This window comes from Myotis brandtii, unplaced genomic scaffold, assembly GCF_000412655.1.
Source record: "Myotis brandtii unplaced genomic scaffold, ASM41265v1 scaffold312, whole genome shotgun sequence".
Taxonomy (NCBI): domain Eukaryota; kingdom Metazoa; phylum Chordata; class Mammalia; order Chiroptera; family Vespertilionidae; genus Myotis; species Myotis brandtii.
In genome coordinates this window covers 5,272,983-5,295,227 of record NW_005361955.1, presented here as the reverse complement: position 1 = coordinate 5,295,227, position 22,245 = coordinate 5,272,983, and the positions used below count along the sequence as shown (strand labels likewise).

Below are 22,245 nucleotides of genomic sequence, written 5' to 3'. Positions count from 1 at the left end.
CAAATGAAATGACGGCTGGGAGCACTTACTCAATGCTTGGGACGGATAAGCACTCTAGAAATGCGAGCCATTACGTGACGCGACTCGGCCCGCAGTTCTACAGGTTCAGCGGGCAGGCCATGCTCTCCCCAACTGCAAGAACGGAACACCCCGTGTTAGCCGCCACCGGGCACAGACCTTTATGCGCATGTGCCTTTTTCCACAACCTTGCGCCGGCGCCCGCCCCTCGCTCGGAGCCGCGGGGCTAGAGCCGCCTGACTTCCGTTTCCGGGGTTGTCGAGAGTCGGCTTCCGGCGGCGTGACCTGAGCACGTTGAGTCGGCGGCGTGCCGGAGCCGGAAAGGTCTGCGCTGCGGGCCGGTAAACGGGCGGCGGGTGGGAGTGGCTGGGTGTGAAATCGCTAACCCTTGCGAGGGAGGGGCGGCCTGGGTCTTGATCCTTGGGGTGGTGCCGCGCCGGACTTCGTCCTGGTGTCATTGTGGAGCCCTTCTCGCTGTCTGTCCCTGTCCTTGGCCGCCTCTCGCCATTTCTGTAACGAGGGCCCAGCGGGTGGGTGTCCGGAGCCACTGATGGGCCCCCTGACCTTAGGCAGGATATGTCCTTTTACGGACTTGGGTCTCCTTCTTTATTTATTTAATCAATCAGCTTTTTAAAAAAAAATATTTTTTTTATTGATTTCAGAGAGAAAGGGAGAGAATCATTGATCAGCTGCCTCCTGCACGATGGATCGTGGATCGAGCAGCAACCCGGGCATAAGTCATGACCTCCCGGTTCTTAGGTTGGCGCTCAACCACAGAGCCGCCACTGGCGGTGCTAGCCTCCTCCTTTAGAAGCTGGAGGTCTTATTCACAGTGATTGTGAGCTCATTAAGGTTAGGAATTGACTTTTATTAGTGTTAGACACTGTCGCTTGACCCTGGTTATGGAACAAGGACACTGTAAGCACTCAGTGCCTACTTCTAGGTTGCAAAACCTTAAAAAATCTGGTGAGAGCTATTGATCTCCACTTCCACCTCTCTAACCCCAACCCCATCCATGTTCAGGTACTGGGAATTTGGCTTACTACTTCAGATATTTCACAGATCTCTCTTGATGCCCAGTCATGGGTTCCGGAGCCTGGTCAGTAATAGGCACTAAAATATGTGTAGTCAGTGAAGTTCAGTTTATCATTTTTAAACGCATGAATCACTATCTCCTTCACAGGAGGAAGATAGATATCCTATTAGCAAGTTTTAATTATGGGCCTGGAAGTATGCTATTCTCACTTAAGTCTCCCAACAACTCTAGAGGAAGATATTCTTTAATTCCCATTTTGCAGATGAGGAAATTGAGGCATAGGAAAATAAACTTGTTTTATGTTATTCAACCTATGAATGGTGAGGACAGGAAGTCAAATCTGTGTCTGAAATTCCAATTCCCATGTTCTTAACTGCTATCTAAAAAAGGCCAAGATGCAGAAATGTATTTGAATGCGCTCTAGTAGCCTCTGTTTTTGGAGTGTTAACTATTATAGTTATGAGGTGGCTATTATCAACATAGATGATCCCAAACCAAACATTGTGTGCTGTGAAAATTCTTTTGTCTTTATTCTTTTTCCCCCATAGTATCTATATTGCTTATTTAATAATATATTTTACATCTATGCCCATGTTATTCAACCCTTTTATCTTAAGTGAATACTGATTCAGGCATTGTTGACTGAATATGGCTATATCAGTTGTGTTGCCTTGTTCTTCTAGCCCTCCAAAACAGATGTTTTTATTTATAGTTGATATATGAGGTGATAATGTTTGGAGATTATTTTTTTCTTTTCTGTACTGCTTTTGAAGGGACTGTATCAATAATTTTGGAAGCATTGCCAACATGTCTGATGTTCAAGAAGCCACTAACCAACTTTTGCATGTGAACCTTCATGAGAACCAGAGATATATACACGTGACAGAAAGTGTCCCCAGAAGTGAGTCCGAGCATCTTCGAGTCACTATTGGAGCCACAGTACCTACTGGTTTTGAGCAAGTAGCTGCAGATGAAGTGAGAGAGAAATTGAGATCATCATGCAAAATCAGCAAAGATCGGGGCAAGATATATTTTGACATTTCAGTGGAAAGTCTGGCTCAGGTTTGAATGAAGCAATATTTAAAATAGTTTTCTAAATAGATCATTTTATGGGTATTTCCTATTGTATTTTATATTGGGTACTGATTTGTAAGATTGACTGGTAGGTTTGTTACATTTTTAGAAGTGATACTAATATTTCCTGAGGATGAATTCTCGAGGAGAATTTCATGTACCTGAAGAAATTCTGGATATCTGCTACACATCTTTGAATTTACTTTAGCATCTAGCTGAGGTTTAGATTTTGGGGGTGAAGCATAAAAGGAGATTTTTTTTTTTTTAATCTGTATTAAAAAATACTTGTTCAAAAGTAATTAGGAATCACTGCAGGTGAGAAGTGAAGGTCAGCAAATTGCCATCCCATTAGAATAAAACAGCTAAGTTATATCTCATTACCACTTAAGCAACATGAGGACAGGGATTGCCTTTTTTATTTTTTTTTAAGTCTCCCAAGCTCTTAGTGTCTAGCAGCATATAGTAGAAATCCCACACCCCCAAATGTGTGGGATGAATTGGTAAGCAGGTGTTTTCCATCCAGTATTTTAGTTAATAACCTCAATAGCTTTGTGAAGATAGGCATGATTATCTTCATTAGTCATTAGGCTTAGTAATATGTAATCTGCCCAGGGTTGCTCAGCTAGTAATCATAGAGCTGGAGCTCAAGCCCTATGCTCTTAACCCCAATATACAGTGTACCCCAGAGAGCTATGAGGGAAATATGATAAAGCTTCTCTTGACTGTCTGTATTTCCCTTCTCCCCCAAACCTGTGTTGCTCACATAACACACTAAGCTTCTATTCTTTCATCTGTCCTTCCTTTTCTCTAGAGGAATAGAAAATGTTAGATAACCAAAAAGATGGGAGACTGGGTAAATGGAAAAAAATTTAAATACAAATTATAGGCACAGAAGACCCCCCACCCCAAATCCATGGAGAGACATTCCAAAAACCCCAGAATCCTATATATACTATGTTTTTTCCTATATATTCATACTTATGACAAAGTTTAATTTATGAATAAGGTGATTTCATGGATATAAGATTGATTTTTGCCATATATCTTAGCAACCTCAGCATACAGTTTTTTTCTTTCCTTATTCAGTCAGGAACTTTCACCTTTTCACTTAAAGGAAACACTTTACTGCTTCTCTTGGGCATATTCAAATTGCTAGCATCACCACTCTTACACTTTTGGGTCATTCTTAAGTAAAATAATGGATACTTGAACACAAGCACTATGATACCATGACATGGCACTAAGTGACTAATGGGTGGTTAGCATATACACTCTGGATACACTGGACAAAGGGATGATTCATTTCTTAGATGGGACAGCATGAGATTTCATCAAGCTACTCAGAACAATGTGCAATTTAAAACTTAAGAATCCTTTATTTCTAGAATTTTCCATGTAATATTTTCAGACAGTGGTTGACCACAGATAACTGAAACCACAGATGAGAAGGGATTGCTCTATTAGGTGCTTTAAAGTCTTCGTACGTAATTTTTATATTTAAATGTCAATAGTTTGTGTGATTCAAAAGCTTTCTCAGAAATGTGTTTCCAACATTATTTTCCTCACCAGGTTCATCGTCTGAGATCAGTTGATAATTTATTTGTGGTTGTTCAGGAGCTTAAAGATTTCCAGTTCAAAGAAACAAAGGTGAGCTATCCCAACCAAACATGGTAGCTGATTTTCAGCCATCATCCCCCAAAAGATTATTTCTACTTTTCATGTTCTATCCTTTAGCATTACTGCTGCTTTTATCATATAGAATACTGGGAAAGTTTTTACAAGAAAATTTAGAGATTTGTTGACAGTCCATCCCAAAAGTTGTCTCTAAAATTTTTTTTTATTGATTTGAGGAAGAATCATTGGTTGATTCTTGTATGTACCCTGACTGGGGATCAAACCTTCAATCTAGGTGTATTGGGATGGTATTCTAACCAACTGAGCTGTTTGGCCAGGGCCCAAAAGTTGTTTCTAAAAATCAGTATTGGAGGAGGTGGAGAGTGGGCAAAATGAGTGGAGGAGGTCAAAAGGTACAAAATTCTAGGAATAAAGTAAGTAATTGGGATGCAATTTAAAACATGGCAACTATAGTTAATACTGTTATATAGTATATTTCCAAGTTGCTAAGAGAGTAGATCTTAAAAGTTCTCATCACAGGAAAAAATTTTTTGTAACTATGTATGGTGGCAGATGTTAACTAAACTTACTATGATGATCATTTCTCAATATATACAAATATTGTATACCTGAAACTAAAATGTATGTGTCAATTATACCTTATTTTTTTAAAAAGATGAAAGAATAAGAAAATATAAAAATTAATATTGAAGCCGAAACCGGTTTGGCTCAGTGGATAGAGCGTTGGCCTGCGGACTGAAAAGTCCCAGGTTCAATTTCAGTCAAGGGCATGTACCTTGGTTGTGGGACATCCCCAGGTGGGGAGTGTGCAGGAGGCAGCTGATGGATGTTTCTCTCTCATCGATATTTCTAACTCTCTATCCCTCTCCCTTCCTCTCTGGAAAAAAATCAATAAAATATATATTTTTTAAAAAGGGAATTAATTAGCAGATCTGTCTTTTTAAAAAATCATTCCACCTAATATTTTTCAGGTTGTGGGCAAAAAACATTTATTTAACTTGCATGGCTATAGTAGTTTGCACCATAGAAACTGAGAAAATAAAAATTTATGCATTCAGGCAATAATCTAATGCTACATTGAGCATGCAGTCAATCATACCGCAGCAACAATACTTCTTTGTTCTATTTTAAGAGTTTAAACTCTTTTGTCTTTAGAACTAAAATAAAGTTTTAAGAAATGTGCCTAAGTTTCTATCCCAAATGTTATAATAACCATTTATTTTTTAATAATCAGTTCTAACTGTGGCTCTTCCCTTTCTGTCTGGTTTCTCTTATTAAAACAAGTTAACTCTCAACGGCCTACGTTAGTAAAGAAAAAGGTACTATAAATGCAGAGGTAGTGTAACTGCCAACAGGTCCTTCCAGGTTCTTCTTCATAAATAAACCGTCCTTGGATACCAAACAGTTGATTATTAACTACAGATCATCCTCCTTCACAAAGCCGTGAGAGCAAAAACTATATGTGTTGTGGCATGCAGAAGTTAGTGGGAGGAGGTAGAATTTTTCAACACAGGCCAAAGATCACAACAGGACAGAAATACAAAACTATGGTCCTGATCGGTTGGCTCAGTGGATAGAGCGTCGGCCTGCGGACTGAAGTGTCCCGGGTTCGATTCCAGTCAAGGGCATGTACCTTGGTTGCAGGCACATCCCCAGTGGGGGGTGTGCAGGAGGCAGCTGATCGATGTTTCTCTCTCATCGATGTTTCTAACTCTCTATCTCTCTCCCTTCCTCTCTGTAAAAAATCAATAAAATATATTTTAAAAAAATTAATATTGGAAACATCAAATTTAAAAGAAATAAATTGTTTCACTTTCTTTTTTATTTTTTGACTTTGTTACAAAAGATTAGCTTTGCTAATATATATGGTTTCAAATAGAATTGCTTCCCACCTGTGAGCCAAAGAGCAAGTGACAGTTTGTATCATCTACAAATAACACTTTCCCTCACCATTGGGCTTTTGCCTGGCTTTTTTCTCTAAGTTTAGTTTTTGAAATAAAGCCAAAGTACTATCCCAATAATCCTTCAGTTGTTAAGACAACAGCTTTGTCTCCAACCTGTATTTAGCATCTGATTTGTAAATATTGAGAGGCTGCCTAAGCTGAAGGTTGAAAATAGATCTCGGTAAGGCTTTAGTATTTTTCCACATTGCTTTTTGGTCAGGTTTCCAGAACCAAATGCTTGAAAACTTTTTTCTATTAGTTTTATTGCCTATATGAGAAATAACCTGTTTTTAAAAACTATCATATGGTGCTTAATTCTCTAATTTTTATTTATTGGCAACAGGTTGATTTCCAAAATATCATTCAAAAACCAATCAGCCCTGGCCTGGTGGCTCAGTTAATTTGAGCATCATCCCATACACCAAAAGATAGCAGGTTTGATTCCCGGTCAGGGTGGGAGGCAACTGATATAATGTTTCTCTCACATTGATGTTTCTCTCTTTCTCTCTCCCTTTCTCTCTCTCTAAAAATCAATAAAAAACATATCCTGGGGTAAGAATTTAAAAAAAAAAATACACATACAAAAACAAAGTGGTTTGAACCCACAGCCTAGAAAAAATTAAAACCAGACCTAAAAGAATTCAGAGTGAAAATAGATAAAAGTTGTGATAACCAAAAATGTACTTTCAACACTAGTATTATATCACTTCAGACTTCTGATAGTCATTGCCAACTGAATCGTTATCTGTGAAACTAGTAAATGATAGGCAGGCTACTAAACATTTTTGCCACGGAGTATTTCAAAATGTTAATAGCCACAAATAAATGTTAGCAGGCATTGAAAAACTAGAAGTTTTAAAAATTTTAATTCTTGTTTCTAACTTGGTGGGTACTATTAAGACAGTGGAACCTCGTTTCTCGAACTTAATTAATTCCAGAAGGCTGTTCGAGAAGCAATTTGTTTGAAAACGGAATCATTTTTTCCCATTAGAAATAATGTAAATTGAATTAATCTGTTCCAGACCCCAAAATGATTCTTTGTTTCAACCTTTCTTATATTCAGTACAGGCCTAATGTACTGTTTAATCTATAAATAAACACTTCTTAAATTTATCAAACCACCTCCTACTAGCCTTAAAGGAATTGCCTCCAAAATGCTATCACTGGCTTACTGCCTTTCCTTTATCTAATCAACAACAGTTTTTCTACCTATTCAATTGCCTATGATTGCTGTTTTGTGAGCACTTTCACACCCTTAGCAACATTAGCACTCTTGATGGCCTCTTTATGTTTTAAAATTGTGCTAATCGCCAGCAACAAAAGGATTGCTTGCAAGACTTTTTGTCATGCTGAGGTATCCACATGAAAGGGTTGTTAGGTCGAATACTGAAGTTTTGGTCCACAGTGTAGATATTTTTTTCTGAGAACAACTTAGTTGAGAGCCGAATTGTTAGAGATGAGAGATGTTCGAGAAACGAGGTTTGACTGTATTCTCTTAATTCCTGCGTTTTTTTTCCATCTTAGAGTTTGTATTATTTTGGTGTTTTTGATCTCTAATTGGTGGTAAATCTGATATTATGTAATGGTTCTACGTGAGCCAGCTTTTCGGGGTTGTTTTGTAAGTAACTACAAAAGAGGTTGCTGGTGAAGTCCCAAAAGAAGATGAAGTATTAAAGTAGATTTTCAGATCTGTGCATGGGCAACTTCTGTTGTGTGTGACCATGAAAAATTGTTAAGCCCTTCACTTTGTAGACTTTAGTTGCAACATGCCCCAGTAAAACATTGCTTTTAAACATTTGCTTCTAGCTTTTATTCTGTTGACCATCAATTTTATTCTTTGTAGCATTATACTTTCCCTTGTCTTATAAAAAGCCTGTTAGTTTAAGCATTTTAATTGGTATTTTTAAGTATTCAGATGATGTCATGAATCTTTTTTTTTTTAAAGGCTAGCATCTGTGAATTATTTTTCTTTGAACTCTACAAGCTCCTGTTTCTTCTTCTGGTGGCTCACCCCCTCGTTCTGCTTGTCTATCTCTGCCTTGAGCTCTTATTTTTTCAAAGGTATAGCCTCATTACATTTTTTGATGCCATATCCATATGTTTGATTATAGCTTTCAACTGCTCTTCGGCATTGTCTTTCTGGTCAGTTGTTTTTTGTTTTACTCTATTTGTTTTTCTGTTCCTTTCCTCCTTTTTCCTTTTTATGTCCCTGTAAATCTTGTGCTGATAGCATTGATAATTGCTCATCTTTGAATGAGGGAGTTCCTCTTGGACCTGTTATTTAGAGGAGGTTCTCCTGGGAGAAGCCAGAAACTGTTAACACCAGGTCAGCAAGAAATCCCTCTGGTTTGCTTTGAAGTTCCTTCTGACAAAGGGCTGTGGGTGAATGAGTTCTCTTCTTTTTTTAAAAAATAGCTTTACTGAGATAATTTTAAAAAATATATATATATATTTCAGAGAGGAAGGGAGAGGGAGTGAGAGATAGGAACATCAATGATGAGAGAGAATAATTGATCGGCTGCCTCCTGCACATTGCCTGCTGGAGACTGAGCCTACAACCGGGCATGTGCCCTGACCAGGAATCGAACTGTGACCTCCTGGTTCATAGGTCGATGCCCAACCACTGAGCCGCATTGGCCTGATGAGATATAATTTCCACACCATTAAATTAGTTTTGTTTTTTTTTTAAATATATTTTATTGGTTTTTTACAGAGAGGAAGGGAGAGGGACAGAGTTAGAAACATCGATCAGCTGTTTCCTGCACACCTCCTACTGGGGATGTGCCCACAAACAAGGTACATGCCCTTCACCGGAATCGAACCTGGGACCTTTCGGTCTGCAGGCCGACGCTCTATCCACTGAGCCAAACCAGTTAGGGCTAAATTAGTTCTTTTAACTATTACTTCTTCCTAGCCTAAAGAGATCAGCACCTTCGGGGTTATTTACTATATCGAGTACTGTTCCCAATTCTTCCTTACCAATGGACTGCTTTCAGCAAATAGAACTTGTCTGTGAGGCTCCTTGTTCAGTCTCCATTTCTTTCCCCTGCTTCTTCTTGGTACAAACGGAGTCCAGTGCACATACTTCTTCCCTGCTGTTCCCAAGAAGAGTTTATTTGCTGCAGCTATGCAGACTGGTCTACCCTTTATCTGAGATCTATAGGCATTCTTCCTCTATGTCAGTGGTTCTCAACCTGTGGGTCGCGACCCCTTTGGCAGTCGAACAAACCTTTCACAGGGGTCGCCTAAGACCATCCTGCATATCAGATATTTACGTTACGATTCATAACAGTAGCAACATTACAGTTATGAAGTAGCAACAAAAATAATTTTATGGTTGGGTCACAACATGAGGAACTGTATTTAAAGGGCCAGAAGGTTGAGAACCACTGCTCTGTGTCTTCCTGCACCTGTTTGACCTTCACGGCACTTGGGAATTCTTATGTTAGAATTCCCATGTTATGGTTCAAGGTTATGAATATCATGCAGATTCTATTAAGATAGAGTTGGTATTTCTGTTGTTTTTTCTTTTACAATGGTTTCTGAAGAAAGAAAGGGACTGTACCAGTGTTATTCCACCATGTTAAACCTAGATGCCCTTTATAGGAAAATTATTTGTAAATGGAATTAGATCTGCCAAACCTGAAATTTACCATTATTTTATCAGGTTTCTAGTAGTATCAAAGCCTTCACTCACTTCCATTTCAAGTTTTAGTTCCATCAGCCAGGATTGATTTCGTTCTGCTTTGATCTTCAATGACATGTACTGTCTACCAGCACTCTGCAGTAGCTTTGTAATGGCAATGTTCTGTGTCTATGCTGTCCAGCATGATAGCCACTGGCCACCAGTGTGTGAAATGTGGCTAATGTGACTGAATTTTAAATTTTTTAAATCATTTAAATATTGGCTACATGTGACTGATGGCTGCTGAATTGGACAGCTGTGTACCACCCATTTTAACATTTAATCACGTTATCCAACAGCTATTGATTGAATACCTTTTGTATATCAAGCACTTTTCTACGAATGTGGCTTATAGCAATGGTCAAGACAGGTAAAGTCCTTCCCACCCTGCACTTAATTCTGGGAGGAACTTTGGTGGTGAATGTTAGAAATGCTCTCAACTATGTGGCAGGAATGAGTCAAACACTCGAAACTGGATGGGCAGGGCAAATTAGCTCCTGCAGAAGGGTGCTGTTGCCAGCTGGGAATCCTGGGCAAAGCACGCGAATGGGAAGTCCCTTCAGGGTTTTATTTCCTGACGCGGGTCTGCCCTGCCTTTCACTCTGAACTCTGACTTGATTGGTCAGGGCTCAGAGCTCGGGTTCCCATTATTGTGCGATTGGCTAATTCAGAGGAAGGGGAGGGGTAAGGCGGAGCATAAGATGGCGGCCCCCTGAGACTCTGATGGTCATATCAAAATGGCAGCGAGCTCCTGTCTTTGATGGAAAAGATCGCTGGTTCACTCTCACAGTGAACAATATATAAACCTAGTAACTTCAGATAATGCTAAGCTCTGTAAAGAAAAGAAAATGAAAGAGAAGACTTGAGAGGACTAATATTAGTAGAGCAGGTCTCTCAGAGGAAATGCCTTTTAAATTGCTATTAGATAATGAGAAGAAAGCCAGCAGTGCAGAGACCATGTGAACCAAATAACTTCCAAGCAGAGGAAGTGAGGGCAAGAATGATCCTGAAGTGATGTATGAGAAGTAGGCAGGAGTGAGATTATGTTGGGCTTCTTAAAGAATTTCGATTTTTTTCATGTGCATTGGGAAGCTATTGACAGACTCTAAACAAGGGAGGGGAGGGGCACAATCAGATTTCCTTTTTTTTCTCTCTCTCTTTAAGCCTTGCCGAAACAAGGCCACTAGATTTCCTTTTTTAAAGGATGAGTTTAGATACTATTTAGAAATTGGATAGATAAATTTTTAACTGCTCAAAATTTTTTTCTTTTGAAAAATAGTTAATATGGTCCTGGCTGGTGTGTCTTGGTGGTTGGAGCATCAGCCCTCGCATGGAAGGGTCTCAAGTTCAATTCCCGGTGAAGGGCATGTACTTGGGTTACAGGTTTGATCCCCAGCCCTGGTCAGGGGCGAGTGTGGGAGGCAGCCAATGGATGTGTCTCTCTCACATCAATGTTTCTCTCTCCCTCTCTCCCTCCCTGCCTCCTTCCTCTCACTCTCTAAAAATTAATGGAAAAAATATCCTCAGGTGAGGATTAACAAAAAAAAGTTAGTATGTATACACAGCACAAAATTTAAAAGGTAATCAGTGAGAATGAGGTAAGTTGCCCTCCTTTTCTTTCATCCACCCACTTCCCATCTCTGGAGGTAACCACTGTTAATAGTTTCTTATTGCTTACATTTTAATCTTGAAGCTCAACTTCTGATCTATTGTTCTGTCTTGTATTCTTCTTTAGTGATTTAATTTGTATATATCTTAATTTTCAATGAGATTTTTATTTCCTCAATTACAACCATTATTTTATTGACTCTTGTTTTGCACCCCTACCACCCTTAACATAATGATTAGTGTCATCTGCAGGCAAAGTAGGAGTTTATTTGTCTAATTAAAGTGGTGAAAAATTAATGGATTTTATTCTCTGTCCCTTCTAGGAAAAAGTCCTAAAGGATTTTGAAGAATTAGCTGGGAAGCTTCCATGGTCAGACCCTTTAAAAGTATGGAAAATTAACACCAGTTTTAAGAAAAAAAAAACAAAGCGCAAAAAGTTAAATCAGAATTTAAGTAAAGAGAAGATTGATAATGGAGGAGACAAAAGAGATGAGAGAGATGTTAAAAAAGAGTTGTCTAATAATGCCTTAGATTCACATATTTTAGACTACTATGAAAAGCCAGCCATCAAAGAAGAGATATCAACATTAGTAGGTGATGTTTTGGCATCTTGCAAAAATGAGAATGATGAGAGCTCAAAAGAAGACACTGATCCCGAAGTGCTAAAGTTTAGAGTCACATGCAACAGGGCAGGAGAGAAACATTGCTTTTCCTCAAATGAGGCTGCAAGAGATTTTGGGGGTGCTGTTCAAGATTATTTTAAGTGGAAGGCTGACATGACCAACTTTGATGTGGAGGTAGGTACAGGCTCTGATTGTGATGATTCAAGAATGCCATTATAGATTTGTAGAATTTTCAGGCTAATTTAATCTATGGACAATTAAACAGGCCACAGAGCTAATAGTGTGTGGCTAATAAGAGCATGGGCTGTGGAGACTGATATAATCCAAATTTAGATTTTGTACTGTATAACTGGAAACAATAGTCTCTCTGAGCTTGTTTTCAAATAGAGCCAAAAGTAGTATATACCTCTAAGTGTGTCCTGAAGGTTAAATGAGATAATACATTTTAAGTGTTTGGTGTAATACCTGGTATATACTATGTGCTTAATAGGTGAGAACTATTAAGACTTGAGTTTTCTAATTTCTAATCTAGTACTTTGTACAACATTACATGGACTTTCAGATTATAAAATTCAACTAGAGTACCTTTGTTTTAGAGGGAAAAAATTTTTAATATATTTTTTCTTTATTGATTCTAGAGAGAGGAAGGGAGAGAAAGGGAAAGAAGGACAAAGAAACATCAAGCAGTTGCTGCTGCACAAGCCCCCACCAGGGATTGAACCCACAACTTGGGTATGTGCCCTTTCCAGGAATCGAACCTGCCACATTTTGGTGTACATGACGATGCTCCAACCAACTGAGCCACACTGGCCAGGGCTAGAGAATTTTTAAAAGAGTTTATTTCAGCCAAACTGACAACATATTCTGGGGATCAATTGATTATTTTTTTAGAGAGCGAGTAGGGGAGGGGGAAAGAGAGAAACATTGATGATAGAGAAACATTGATTGGCTGCCTCCTGCACGCCCCCTACTGAGGATTGTGCCCTCAATCCGAACCAGCGACCTCTTGGTGCATGGGACAATGGCCTGGCTGGAATACATTTTTAAAACAAACCCCGGATCTCCTAAAATCAGGACATCATGGTTAATACTCATCCTAGAGCCAGCTCTCCTCTTGCTTAAATTCTGCTAGATTCTCAAACCCAGATACCTCATTTTAATATGCTTACCCTCCTTAGTCTCAATCTATTACATGGGTGATTCACATGTGAACCACACTAAATTGTTTTTAAATCTCTAACAGCTTAAAAGGTCCCTAGCAGCTGATGTTTTTACCAAAAAGTCATTTTCTGTTGCTTTTGGGACACTTGAATCTGGGGCAAGCTACTTATTCTCTCTGTAACTTTTATTATATTATATATCAAATCAGAACAATAACTCCCCATTCCTTTTTTTCCTCATAAGAATAAAGAGGCTAACTAGAACACTAATGTCCAAAAGTTAGCAAGGAGGCTCAGAGGACAGATACTAGAGCCATACTACCTGGGCTCAGATCCTAATTTACAAGCAGTATGACTTTGGGCAAATAAGCTGACATCTTTGTGCCTCAGTTTTCTCATCTATAAAAAGTAGAATAATATAGTATCTAGCTCAGGGTGTGAATATGAAATGAGATAATAAACAAAGTGTGTAGAACACTGGCTTGCATATGGTTAGATAAGTGACAGCTGCTGCTGCTAAGATCATGATGAGACATTTTATTTTTGTTTTAATAGTTTATATTTAATTATATTAGAAAAACTATAGGACAGCAAACATTTCACAGACATTGAGTCAAATTTTAAAAAACATTAAGTTAGAAAATAATAGGTGATAAAGCAGATGTATTAACAATTACTTAAAAGTTAAAATTTTAGCCCTAACTGGTTTGGCTCAGTGAATAGAGCGTCGGCCTGTGGACTGAAGGGTCCCAGGTTCGATTCTGGTCAAGGGCATGTACCTTGGTTGCGGGCATATCCCCAGTGGGGGTTGTGCAGGAGGCAGCTGATGTTTCTCTCTCATTGATGTTTCTCTCTATCCCTCTCCCTTCCTCTCTGTAAAAAAATCAATAAAATATATTTTTTAAAAAAAGTTAAAATTTTAAAAATGTATATTAAGGCTCGACCTGTGTGACTCAGTGGTTGAGCGTCACCCTATGAACCAGGAGGTCACGGTTTGATTCCCAGTGAGGGCACATGCCTGGGTTGTGGGCTCGATCCCTAGTAGGGGGCATGCATGAAGCAGCCGATCAATGATTCTCTCTTATCATTCATGTTTCTATCTCTCTCCCTCTCCTTTCCTCTCCGAAATCAATCAAAAAAAAATTTTTTTAAATGTATATTAAGAAACCCATAGACATTCAAAATATGTTTATATTATAAAAATGAAGGGGGCCCTGACCGGCTTGGCTCAGTGGATAGAGCGTGGGTCTGCGAACTGAAGGGTCCCGGGTTCGATTCCGGTCAAGGGCATGTACCTTGGTTGCGGGCACATCCCCAGTGGGGAGTGTGCAGGAGGCAGCTGATCGATGTTTCTCTCTCATCGATGTTTCTAACTCTCTATCCCTCTCCCTTCCTCTCTGTAAAAAATCAATAAAATATATTTTAAAAAAATTAAAAGAATCTAAGCTGGATATATATATATATAATATGATTTCATTTATATGAAGTTCAAAACAAGATAAAACTAATATAGTAGAAGTAGTCAGATTAATAATTACTGGGAAGGGCAAAGGAGCATTCTGGTGTGCTGGAAATACTGTATATCTTTATCTGAGTGGCAGTTAAATTCACTGCGTTGCATACTTAAGATTTGTGTACTTTATGTAAAGTATACCTCAATAATAAAGTAAAAAATTTAATAAATTCTGAAATTTAAAAATCCTAATAATAAGTGCAGTTTGAACAATTCTAAAACTATTTTATTTTATCTTGCTTTATTTTAGGTGCTTTTGAATATCCATGATAATGAAGTCATTGTGGGCATTGCATTGACAGAAGAGAGTCTCCACCGAAGAAATATCACACATTTTGGACCTACAACTCTAAGATCTACTCTTGCTTATGGAATGCTCCGGTAAGAGAATGGGTTATCATCTAGCTTAAAGTGGCAATTTGGTTTCAGGTTTCCCTTCAAAATACTTTAATTTCTTGTGAGGTACTGTGTGGGGATTTAGTGGATAAAGAGGGCAAAAAGCTGATGATCTGTTTCCCTTGTGTCCAGTGTTGATTCTTTATGATCCTGAAAATATCACTTAATTACTATATCAGTTTTATTGATTTTAAAATGGGAAGATAGTTTTCATCTACCTCTTGACTGGCATTGCCACATTGTTTAGAAAGAATATACTGTATGTTGGGAAATAGAGAAAATTTTACTTTGTTTCATTTCTGCCAGTGAAGCAGATGAAAGCAGAGATTTTTAAAAAATGTCTAATGTGTAAATGAACACAGAGAGCTTTTACTTATATTTTTAAATTTTATAATCACTGCAACCTAGGAATCATCCTGGAATTTTCCACTTTCCCAAATGTAAGACCCAGCTTCCTTGCTTCTTTTCCCTGTTCCCTTTTATAATAGGTGCTTCTTTCCACCCCTCAGACAGGTTGTCTTCTCTAGGTTTCTATTTTTTAGAGTGAAAAATAGGTTTGCTGTGAATCTTCAAGGATTAGTAGTGTGGAGTAAATGCAGAAACATATGCAAAATACCTGTTATATACATGCCATATCCTGGCAGTCCTCTTTTACCTGCTCATCCATGGAGTCAGTTCAAACACAGTTAGAACCTATCAATTCGATGATAATAATAGAAAACTGGGGACATTTGATTAAGTCTTTATTTATTTAACAAACATTTACTGCCAGGCATGGTGGTGGTGTAGGAGCCAGGGACATGAATAGTTATTTTGGGTGCAATGATTAGAAACCTAAGTAAGCTAGTTTAAGATTTTAAGAAGTGTTGTTGGTGTGAGAAGGGGATTTATTGGAAAAATACTGAGAAGTCTTGGGGAATCCACAGAAAAACTGAAAGCCATGTTTCAAGAAGAGTAGGAACCAGATCTTGAAAAACTACCTAGACAGTAACTTTTGTCTCTTCCAAGGGTTTGTGTGCTCTTCTCTGCTCATGTGTGTAAATGGCTGCCCGTCATCCACAGTTATGTATTCCCATTTTCAAATGACCAACTCCCTATTGCCTAGGGCAGTGGTTCTCAACCTTCTGGCTCTTTAATACAGTTCCTCATGTTGTGGTGACCCCCAACCATAAAATTATTTTCATTGCTACTTCATAACTGTAATGTTGCTACTGTTATGAATCGTAATGTAAATATCTGATATGCAGGATGGTCTTAGGCGACCCCTTTGAAGGGGTTGTTCGACCGCCAAAGAGGTAGCGACCCACAGGTTGAGAACCGCTGGCCTAGGGCTTCTAGTTCTTTATTCTAAATTCTTGGAAGAGAGAATCCATTTGACATAGTCTTGGTCAAGTGTTCACCCAGACCCTGGCAGCAATGGCTGGGAGTACAGGGTTGCTTACTGTGAACAGGGTTGCTAACGATTCTGTTGCCATGTGTGGAGGGGCAGGAACAGGGAGGTAGAGCTGGAAAGGTATTAAAACAAGAATCCAGTGTTATCCCCAAGAATCTCAAGTCTTGAGAGGGAGGTAAATAATTACCTTACATGTAAAAATACCATAATAGAATGTGGAAAGATTAGCAGGACAAAAGGAGAAACCTAATGAGCTGTCTGAGGAGGGGGTGCTTCAGAGAGGGGGTAACATTTAAGCCACTAACAGTAATGTTTCTAATCCCAACTCTGTCACCTATTAGTTTTGTGTCTATGGATAAGTTTTGCATCAGTTTATCTGTAAAATTAGAATAGTAATAGCGACCTAGCTCATAGGGTTATTAAAAGGATTAAATGAGATGATGCATGCAAAGAGTTAAATCCAAGCCTAGCAAATACAGCAGGTCCTCAAATAACATTGTTTCTTATAGCATTGATGAGATGCCAGAGATGGTGGAACTTAACTCGTTTATATCCATTAGCCTGTGATAAAATTGGTTTCTTTATATGTCATTTCACTTAAAGTTGCAGAACCTATCAATGACATCAAGTGAGGAATTACTGTATTAAGTACTCATAGTAAAGCAAATATTTTTATAGCAAAATTATCTTTAAAATTTATAAGGAAAGGAATACTGAATGTCTAATTTCCACTTCTATTTGAAACATGTTTGTGGTTTTTTATAATGTACCAATACAGGCTTATATGCAAAATAACGTATTTTCTAAAGGCATACGTGTATATTAAAAGATCTAGAGACTAAGTTTCATCTGTAATGAAATGGGATTTTGGATAATAGTAAAAGGATACTTTAGTTATATGTAATGCTTTTTTTTCTTTTAACCGCTAAGATATAGAGTCAACATGTAATTACAGATTGATTTTTTAAATGAATATTGATTGGTGTTTCTTCATTGCTAATGTAATAGGTCCTTGATTTTATAGCTTCAGAAATAGTCACTGTGGAAGCTTCAGCTGTTGGCTGAAGTCTCTTCACATAGGTTGTTTTCTTTTCTCTAGGCTCTGTGCTCCTCAACCTTCTGATATAATAGTTGATCCGATGTGTGGAACAGGGGCAATACCAATAGAGGTAATAACTTTTCTTTAGCTTTTAATAAGCAAGTTACATTCAGAATGTTCTAGAACCAATGAGCATATTAGACATAATGAAATCAAAGGCCCCTTTTCCTCCAAAAAAAAAATATAAAAAATTTGAAGCACTTTCATGTAAGAGTAGATATGAGAATGTAAATGTAGAAAAACCTAAGCTGATATATGATCAAAATGAATGAAATTGTCAAAGGAATTGACAAGTTATATATATATAGATTTGTTCACCAAAGTATAAAATACTTGATTTAGAGTACTCCCCTTAAAACTTGGAAGTATTACAAAACCCCTCTCTTTTAGAGACTAGAAATCTAAATAGGTATTGAAGAAAAAAATGAATGTTGGGAAATCAGAATCACCTAAAAGGCTTTCATCAAACTCTAGGTCTCTTTTACATCCCCTGTACATCACCCCTCTACATCACCCTCAAGTGTCTGGGCAAAAGACAAAGCGATGAAGCACTGTGTTCATGGATGAGGGGATATTACCATTTACAAAGAAAGAGGTGTTTGTTACTAAACAGAGGGCAGAACTTTCCCTGCCTTCATGTCAGAAACCTGTTAATCTGCACAAACATTGTTGAGGCCTAGGGGAGTATGCCACCTTATTCCACAAATATGTAGCAGCTAGGTATTTACATTGTGCTGACATGTTTTTGACCTAAAATTGCAAAATCCTTTCAGGGATATGGTAGTTATTATTCAAAAGCCTATATACAATGGAGATTACATTGTATTTTGAAATTCTCAAGTATTCCAATATATCAGATTATGCAAAATCTTATAATCACAAAAGGATATAGGTTAGTTTGATTTGGTTGTTTTTTCAAACTACATTTGTATTTAAGGTCTGTAATGCCTACTATAGTGTGCCAGATACTGCTGCGTGAGGGGTTGAATAAAATACTAGACTTGAGTTCTCAGATTTGTTGAGAGTCAGACAGGCATAGAAATAATTTAAAATAGCACAGTGCAGTGACAGACATGTACAAAGTGCTCTGGGGAGGAGCAAATGAGGCAGCTTGGAGAGTTAGGGTTTATGCACACAGCTAGGTCTTGAAAGATTAGTTCAGCAAGCAGAGAAAGAATAAGGGCATTTCAAACAGGGGGTATAGCAAAGTTGACAACATGCAGTGTTTTGCCACTTTAGAAAAGCACTGGACTATTGGATTGGATGTCTTATTTGTTAACAGTTGAAATGATTTTTTTCTTTAATCATTTTTTGCAGTTTGTGACTTCTGTTTCAATATATACTCTTGTCTTTTAGGGGGCTACTGAATGGTTTAACTGCTTTCATATTGCTGGTGATAATAATCCATTGGCTGTGAATAGAGCGGCAAATAACATCTCATCTTTACTGACCAAGAGCCAAATTAAAGAAGGGTACATTTTTTTTCAATCCTCACCTGAGGATACACTTACTGATTTTTAGAGGGGAGCGGGGGAGAGGGGGGAAAAAAACAGTGATGTGTGAGAGAACATCGAGGGGTTGCTTTCTGTACGTGCTCCAAAGGGGGATCAAACTCACAATCGAGTTATGTGCCTTGACTGGGAATCAAACCCACAACCTATACAGGCCAGTACTCCCAACAACACTCACAACAGCCAGGGCAAAAAAGGGTAACCTTTTTAAAGTTTCTATAGCATATCTTAGACTTAGGTATTGACTTTATATGATTAATACCCCCAGTGTACTATGGCATGATTTAATCAAAATAAACATATCGAGACTCCATTTAAATTTTAAACAATTGTTTATTGATTTTAAAGAGGGAGAGAAATGTCAATTTGTTGTTCCACTTATGCATTCATTGGTTGATTCTTATTTTTCTATTTTCTGAACATTTTCTTGTTTTTTAGACCCTCTATACCTTCACTTTTTGTCTGTTCCATCTGTACTATTTCTTGCCTAGATTTTTTTTAAATGTTTTTATTGATTATTAGAGGAAGGGAGAGGGATAGAGAGATCGAAACATTGATAATGAGAGGAACATCATTGATTGGCTGCCTCCTGCACACCCTCTACTGGGGATTGAGCCATCAACCTGGGCATGTGCTCTGACCAGGAATCAAACCAGCAACCTCTTGTTTCCTGGGTTGATGTTCAACCTCTGAACCACACCAGCTAGGCTTCTTACCTAGATTTTTAATATATTTTTTTTTATTTTGTTGCAATTATTGGTGCTTTTGATTGTAAAACTTTTTTTCAATGTGTTTCTCACCCACCCATTATATCATTTTTCTTAAATTCTTTATTATATATCAATAGTATAACCCTTCATTTATGCTCATATTTTGTTTTCCTGTTGTATTTTATTTCTTAAACCAGTAGCTTTGCCTTAATGGAATTTAAATCATGCTATTATTTATTACCTTTTGTCATCTATATTAATATATGACAAAGAGGGAGGGGGATAGAGAGAAACATCAATTTGTTGTCCCACTTATTTATGCATTCATTGGTTGATTGTTGTATGTGCCCTGAATGGGGATCAAAAAACCCGCAACCTTGGCATATTGGGATGATGCTCTCACCCAGGGGCGGGGAACATCCAGCAGGTGGCCTGAAAAATATTTGGTCCGGCCCTGCCGAGGCAACCAAAGATAGGACTCGAAATTCAATAAACCTGGGAACTTCTTTCATAGCAACATAAATTTATATTAAGTGAATTATATTAAGCTAATGATGTTATAAATATTCAAATGGCCCTTGGCAGAAAGTTTCCCCACCCCTGAACCAATTAAACTACCTGGCCAGGCCCTGTCCTCTCTTTTTTTTATCTTACCTTTCTTTGCTTCTTATTTAATAATACGATACAAATACTTGTTTCTTAATCTTAAAGTACCTCTATATTCACTAATTTTACATATCTGCTTTTAGGTCTCCTGTTATTACTATGTAGATTTATCAAACTTTATCCTTCAGATATGTCACCTCACTTTTTTTTCCCTCTTTAGCATTGATCCAGTGTCTATTTTATCAATGTTTTACATCATCAGTTACATAATTTACTGTTGCAAGTTTTCAGTTGTCTATTACAGTTGTGTTGCAATCTTGTTTTTCCCCTTGATCCTTTCTCTTAAATCGTAAGTGAAGCAGATGAAATCTTTTGCACACCAACCTAACGATTAAAAATCACTTGCTTATTTTTATAAATTTGGCTTTATCTTATAAGCATATACTTTCTTTCTGCATTCTACTTTAAAATTTTTGATATTGTCAATATCAATTGATATTTTAGTATTTTGTACTTTATAGCAGTCTTTTCAGAAAAACATTCTTCAGAATATGTTGAAGCACCTTTCCTTTGTCCCCACAGCAAATTGTCCTGGGGCTTGCCCATAGATGCTATTCAGTGGGATATCTGCAATCTGCCATTAAGAACTGGTTCTGTGGACATTATTGTAACCGACATGCCATTTGGAAAAAGGTGGGACTTAGTTTTCTAAAATATGAGTTTTACCTTCACTTGTTATACTAGTACCCATGTGTCTTCTAAACCTGTTTCTGAGTTTATGTAAAAATCTTTCATTCCTTTTAGCAGACTGTCAGCAAAGCAATTTTCACTTAAGGATTATAACAAGACTATTCAAGCACAGGTGGGGTCCAGACGGCCCGCCCCAATTGGGACAGGGGTGGGAGAGTGGGGGGAGGCCAGGGGCGGTTGGCCAGCCAGCCCCACCCCCGATTGGGGTGGGGTGGGGGTGATTGGGGTTTGAACTGACCAGGGGGAGGGGCTACAGGTAGTTGGCCAGCACAATTTGCATGTTAGCTTTTTATTATATAGGTTATTGGATTTCACCCATTTTTTCTTCTTCTGAAAACTGAGGAATGTATTATATTTTAATCCTGACCATCACAGGAAGTTCATCCTCTTTCTAGACCATTGTTGAATTACATAATTCAAAAAGGTTGAGGAAAACTTGGTTCTATTTCTCAATATAAATTATTTTTAATCACTGATTTGGTTCCTACAATTTGACTGCTCATGCTCATTGAGGACAGTTTATATACTTACAGTTCTCAAAGTTCTTTTCTGTAAACTGATTTATCTGATTCAAAATTCTATGCAACTTTAGGTCTGATTGCTTATTTCATTGACATATAATGCTCTAGCTTCTAAATGGCAACTGTTTTTCATACCTCAGGATCTTACTGCAATGAGTTTTTCTGTTAATTCTCACCCAAGGATATTTTTCCATTGATTTTTTAAGAGTGAAAAGGAGGGGGACAGAAACATGGATTAGACCAGCGGTTCTCAACCTATGGGTTGCGACCCACAGGGGGTCGAACGACCCTTTCACAGGGGCCGCCTAAGACCATCGGAAAACATATATAATTACATATTGTTTTTGTGATTAATCACTACGCTTTAATTATGTTCAATTTGTAACAATGAAATTGGGGGTCACCACACCATGAGGAACTGTATTAAAGGGTTGCGGCATTAGGAAGGTTGAGAACCACTGGATTAGAGAGACACATTGATTGGTTCCTCCCACATGCACCCTGACCAGGGCCAGCGATCAAGCCGCAACCAGTACATGCCTTTGCCTGGAATCGAACCCAGTACTCTTCAGTCTGCAGGCTGACACTCTACCCACTGAGCCAAACAAGCTAGGGCTGCCATGAGTTTTTAATAACTTCTCAGTCTTAGATATTTTTTGCATGTTTGACTCACTGGACCTTCTGTTATAGGATGGGCTCCAAGAAAAGAAACTGGAACCTTTACCCAGCTTGCCTATGGGAGATGAGCCGTATCTGTAAACCAGGGACAGGCCGAGCTGCACTACTTACTCAGGACAAGAAATGCTTTACAAAGGTACAGTGCAATAACTCAAAGACTCAGCCTGAAGACCCAGGAATACAGTGGTGCCTTGACTTACGAGTTTAATTCGTTCCGTGACGGAACTCGTAACTCCAATTACTCGTATGTCAAATCAATTTTCACCATTACAATGAATTGAAATGC

General features: G+C 38.1%; 1 protein-coding gene across 4 annotated transcripts in view; it reads left to right on the top strand.

The window, feature by feature from the left end:
• Positions 1–277: 277 nt before the first annotated feature.
• Positions 278–22,245, top strand: part of THUMPD3 (THUMP domain containing 3) — a 25,099-nt gene continuing 3,131 nt past the window's right edge. Inside the window, exons 1-9 of one of the 4 annotated variants that reach the window (XM_014542795.1) lie at positions 278–342; positions 1,828–2,116; positions 3,698–3,775; positions 11,323–11,796; positions 14,546–14,676; positions 17,184–17,253; positions 18,540–18,655; positions 20,593–20,703; positions 21,972–22,095. In XM_014542795.1, the coding sequence (XP_014398281.1) occupies positions 1,862–2,116; positions 3,698–3,775; positions 11,323–11,796; positions 14,546–14,676; positions 17,184–17,253; positions 18,540–18,655; positions 20,593–20,703; positions 21,972–22,095 (1,359 nt within the window). In that variant the 5' untranslated portion in view covers positions 278–342; positions 1,828–1,861. Of the gene's footprint in view, positions 360–395; positions 549–903; positions 1,245–1,827; positions 2,117–3,697; positions 3,776–11,322; positions 11,797–14,545; positions 14,677–17,183; positions 17,254–18,539; positions 18,656–20,592; positions 20,704–21,971; positions 22,096–22,245 lie in introns of those variants that run through there. The other 3 variants (XM_014542796.1, XM_014542797.1, XM_014542793.1) reach the window with 3 other exon arrangements.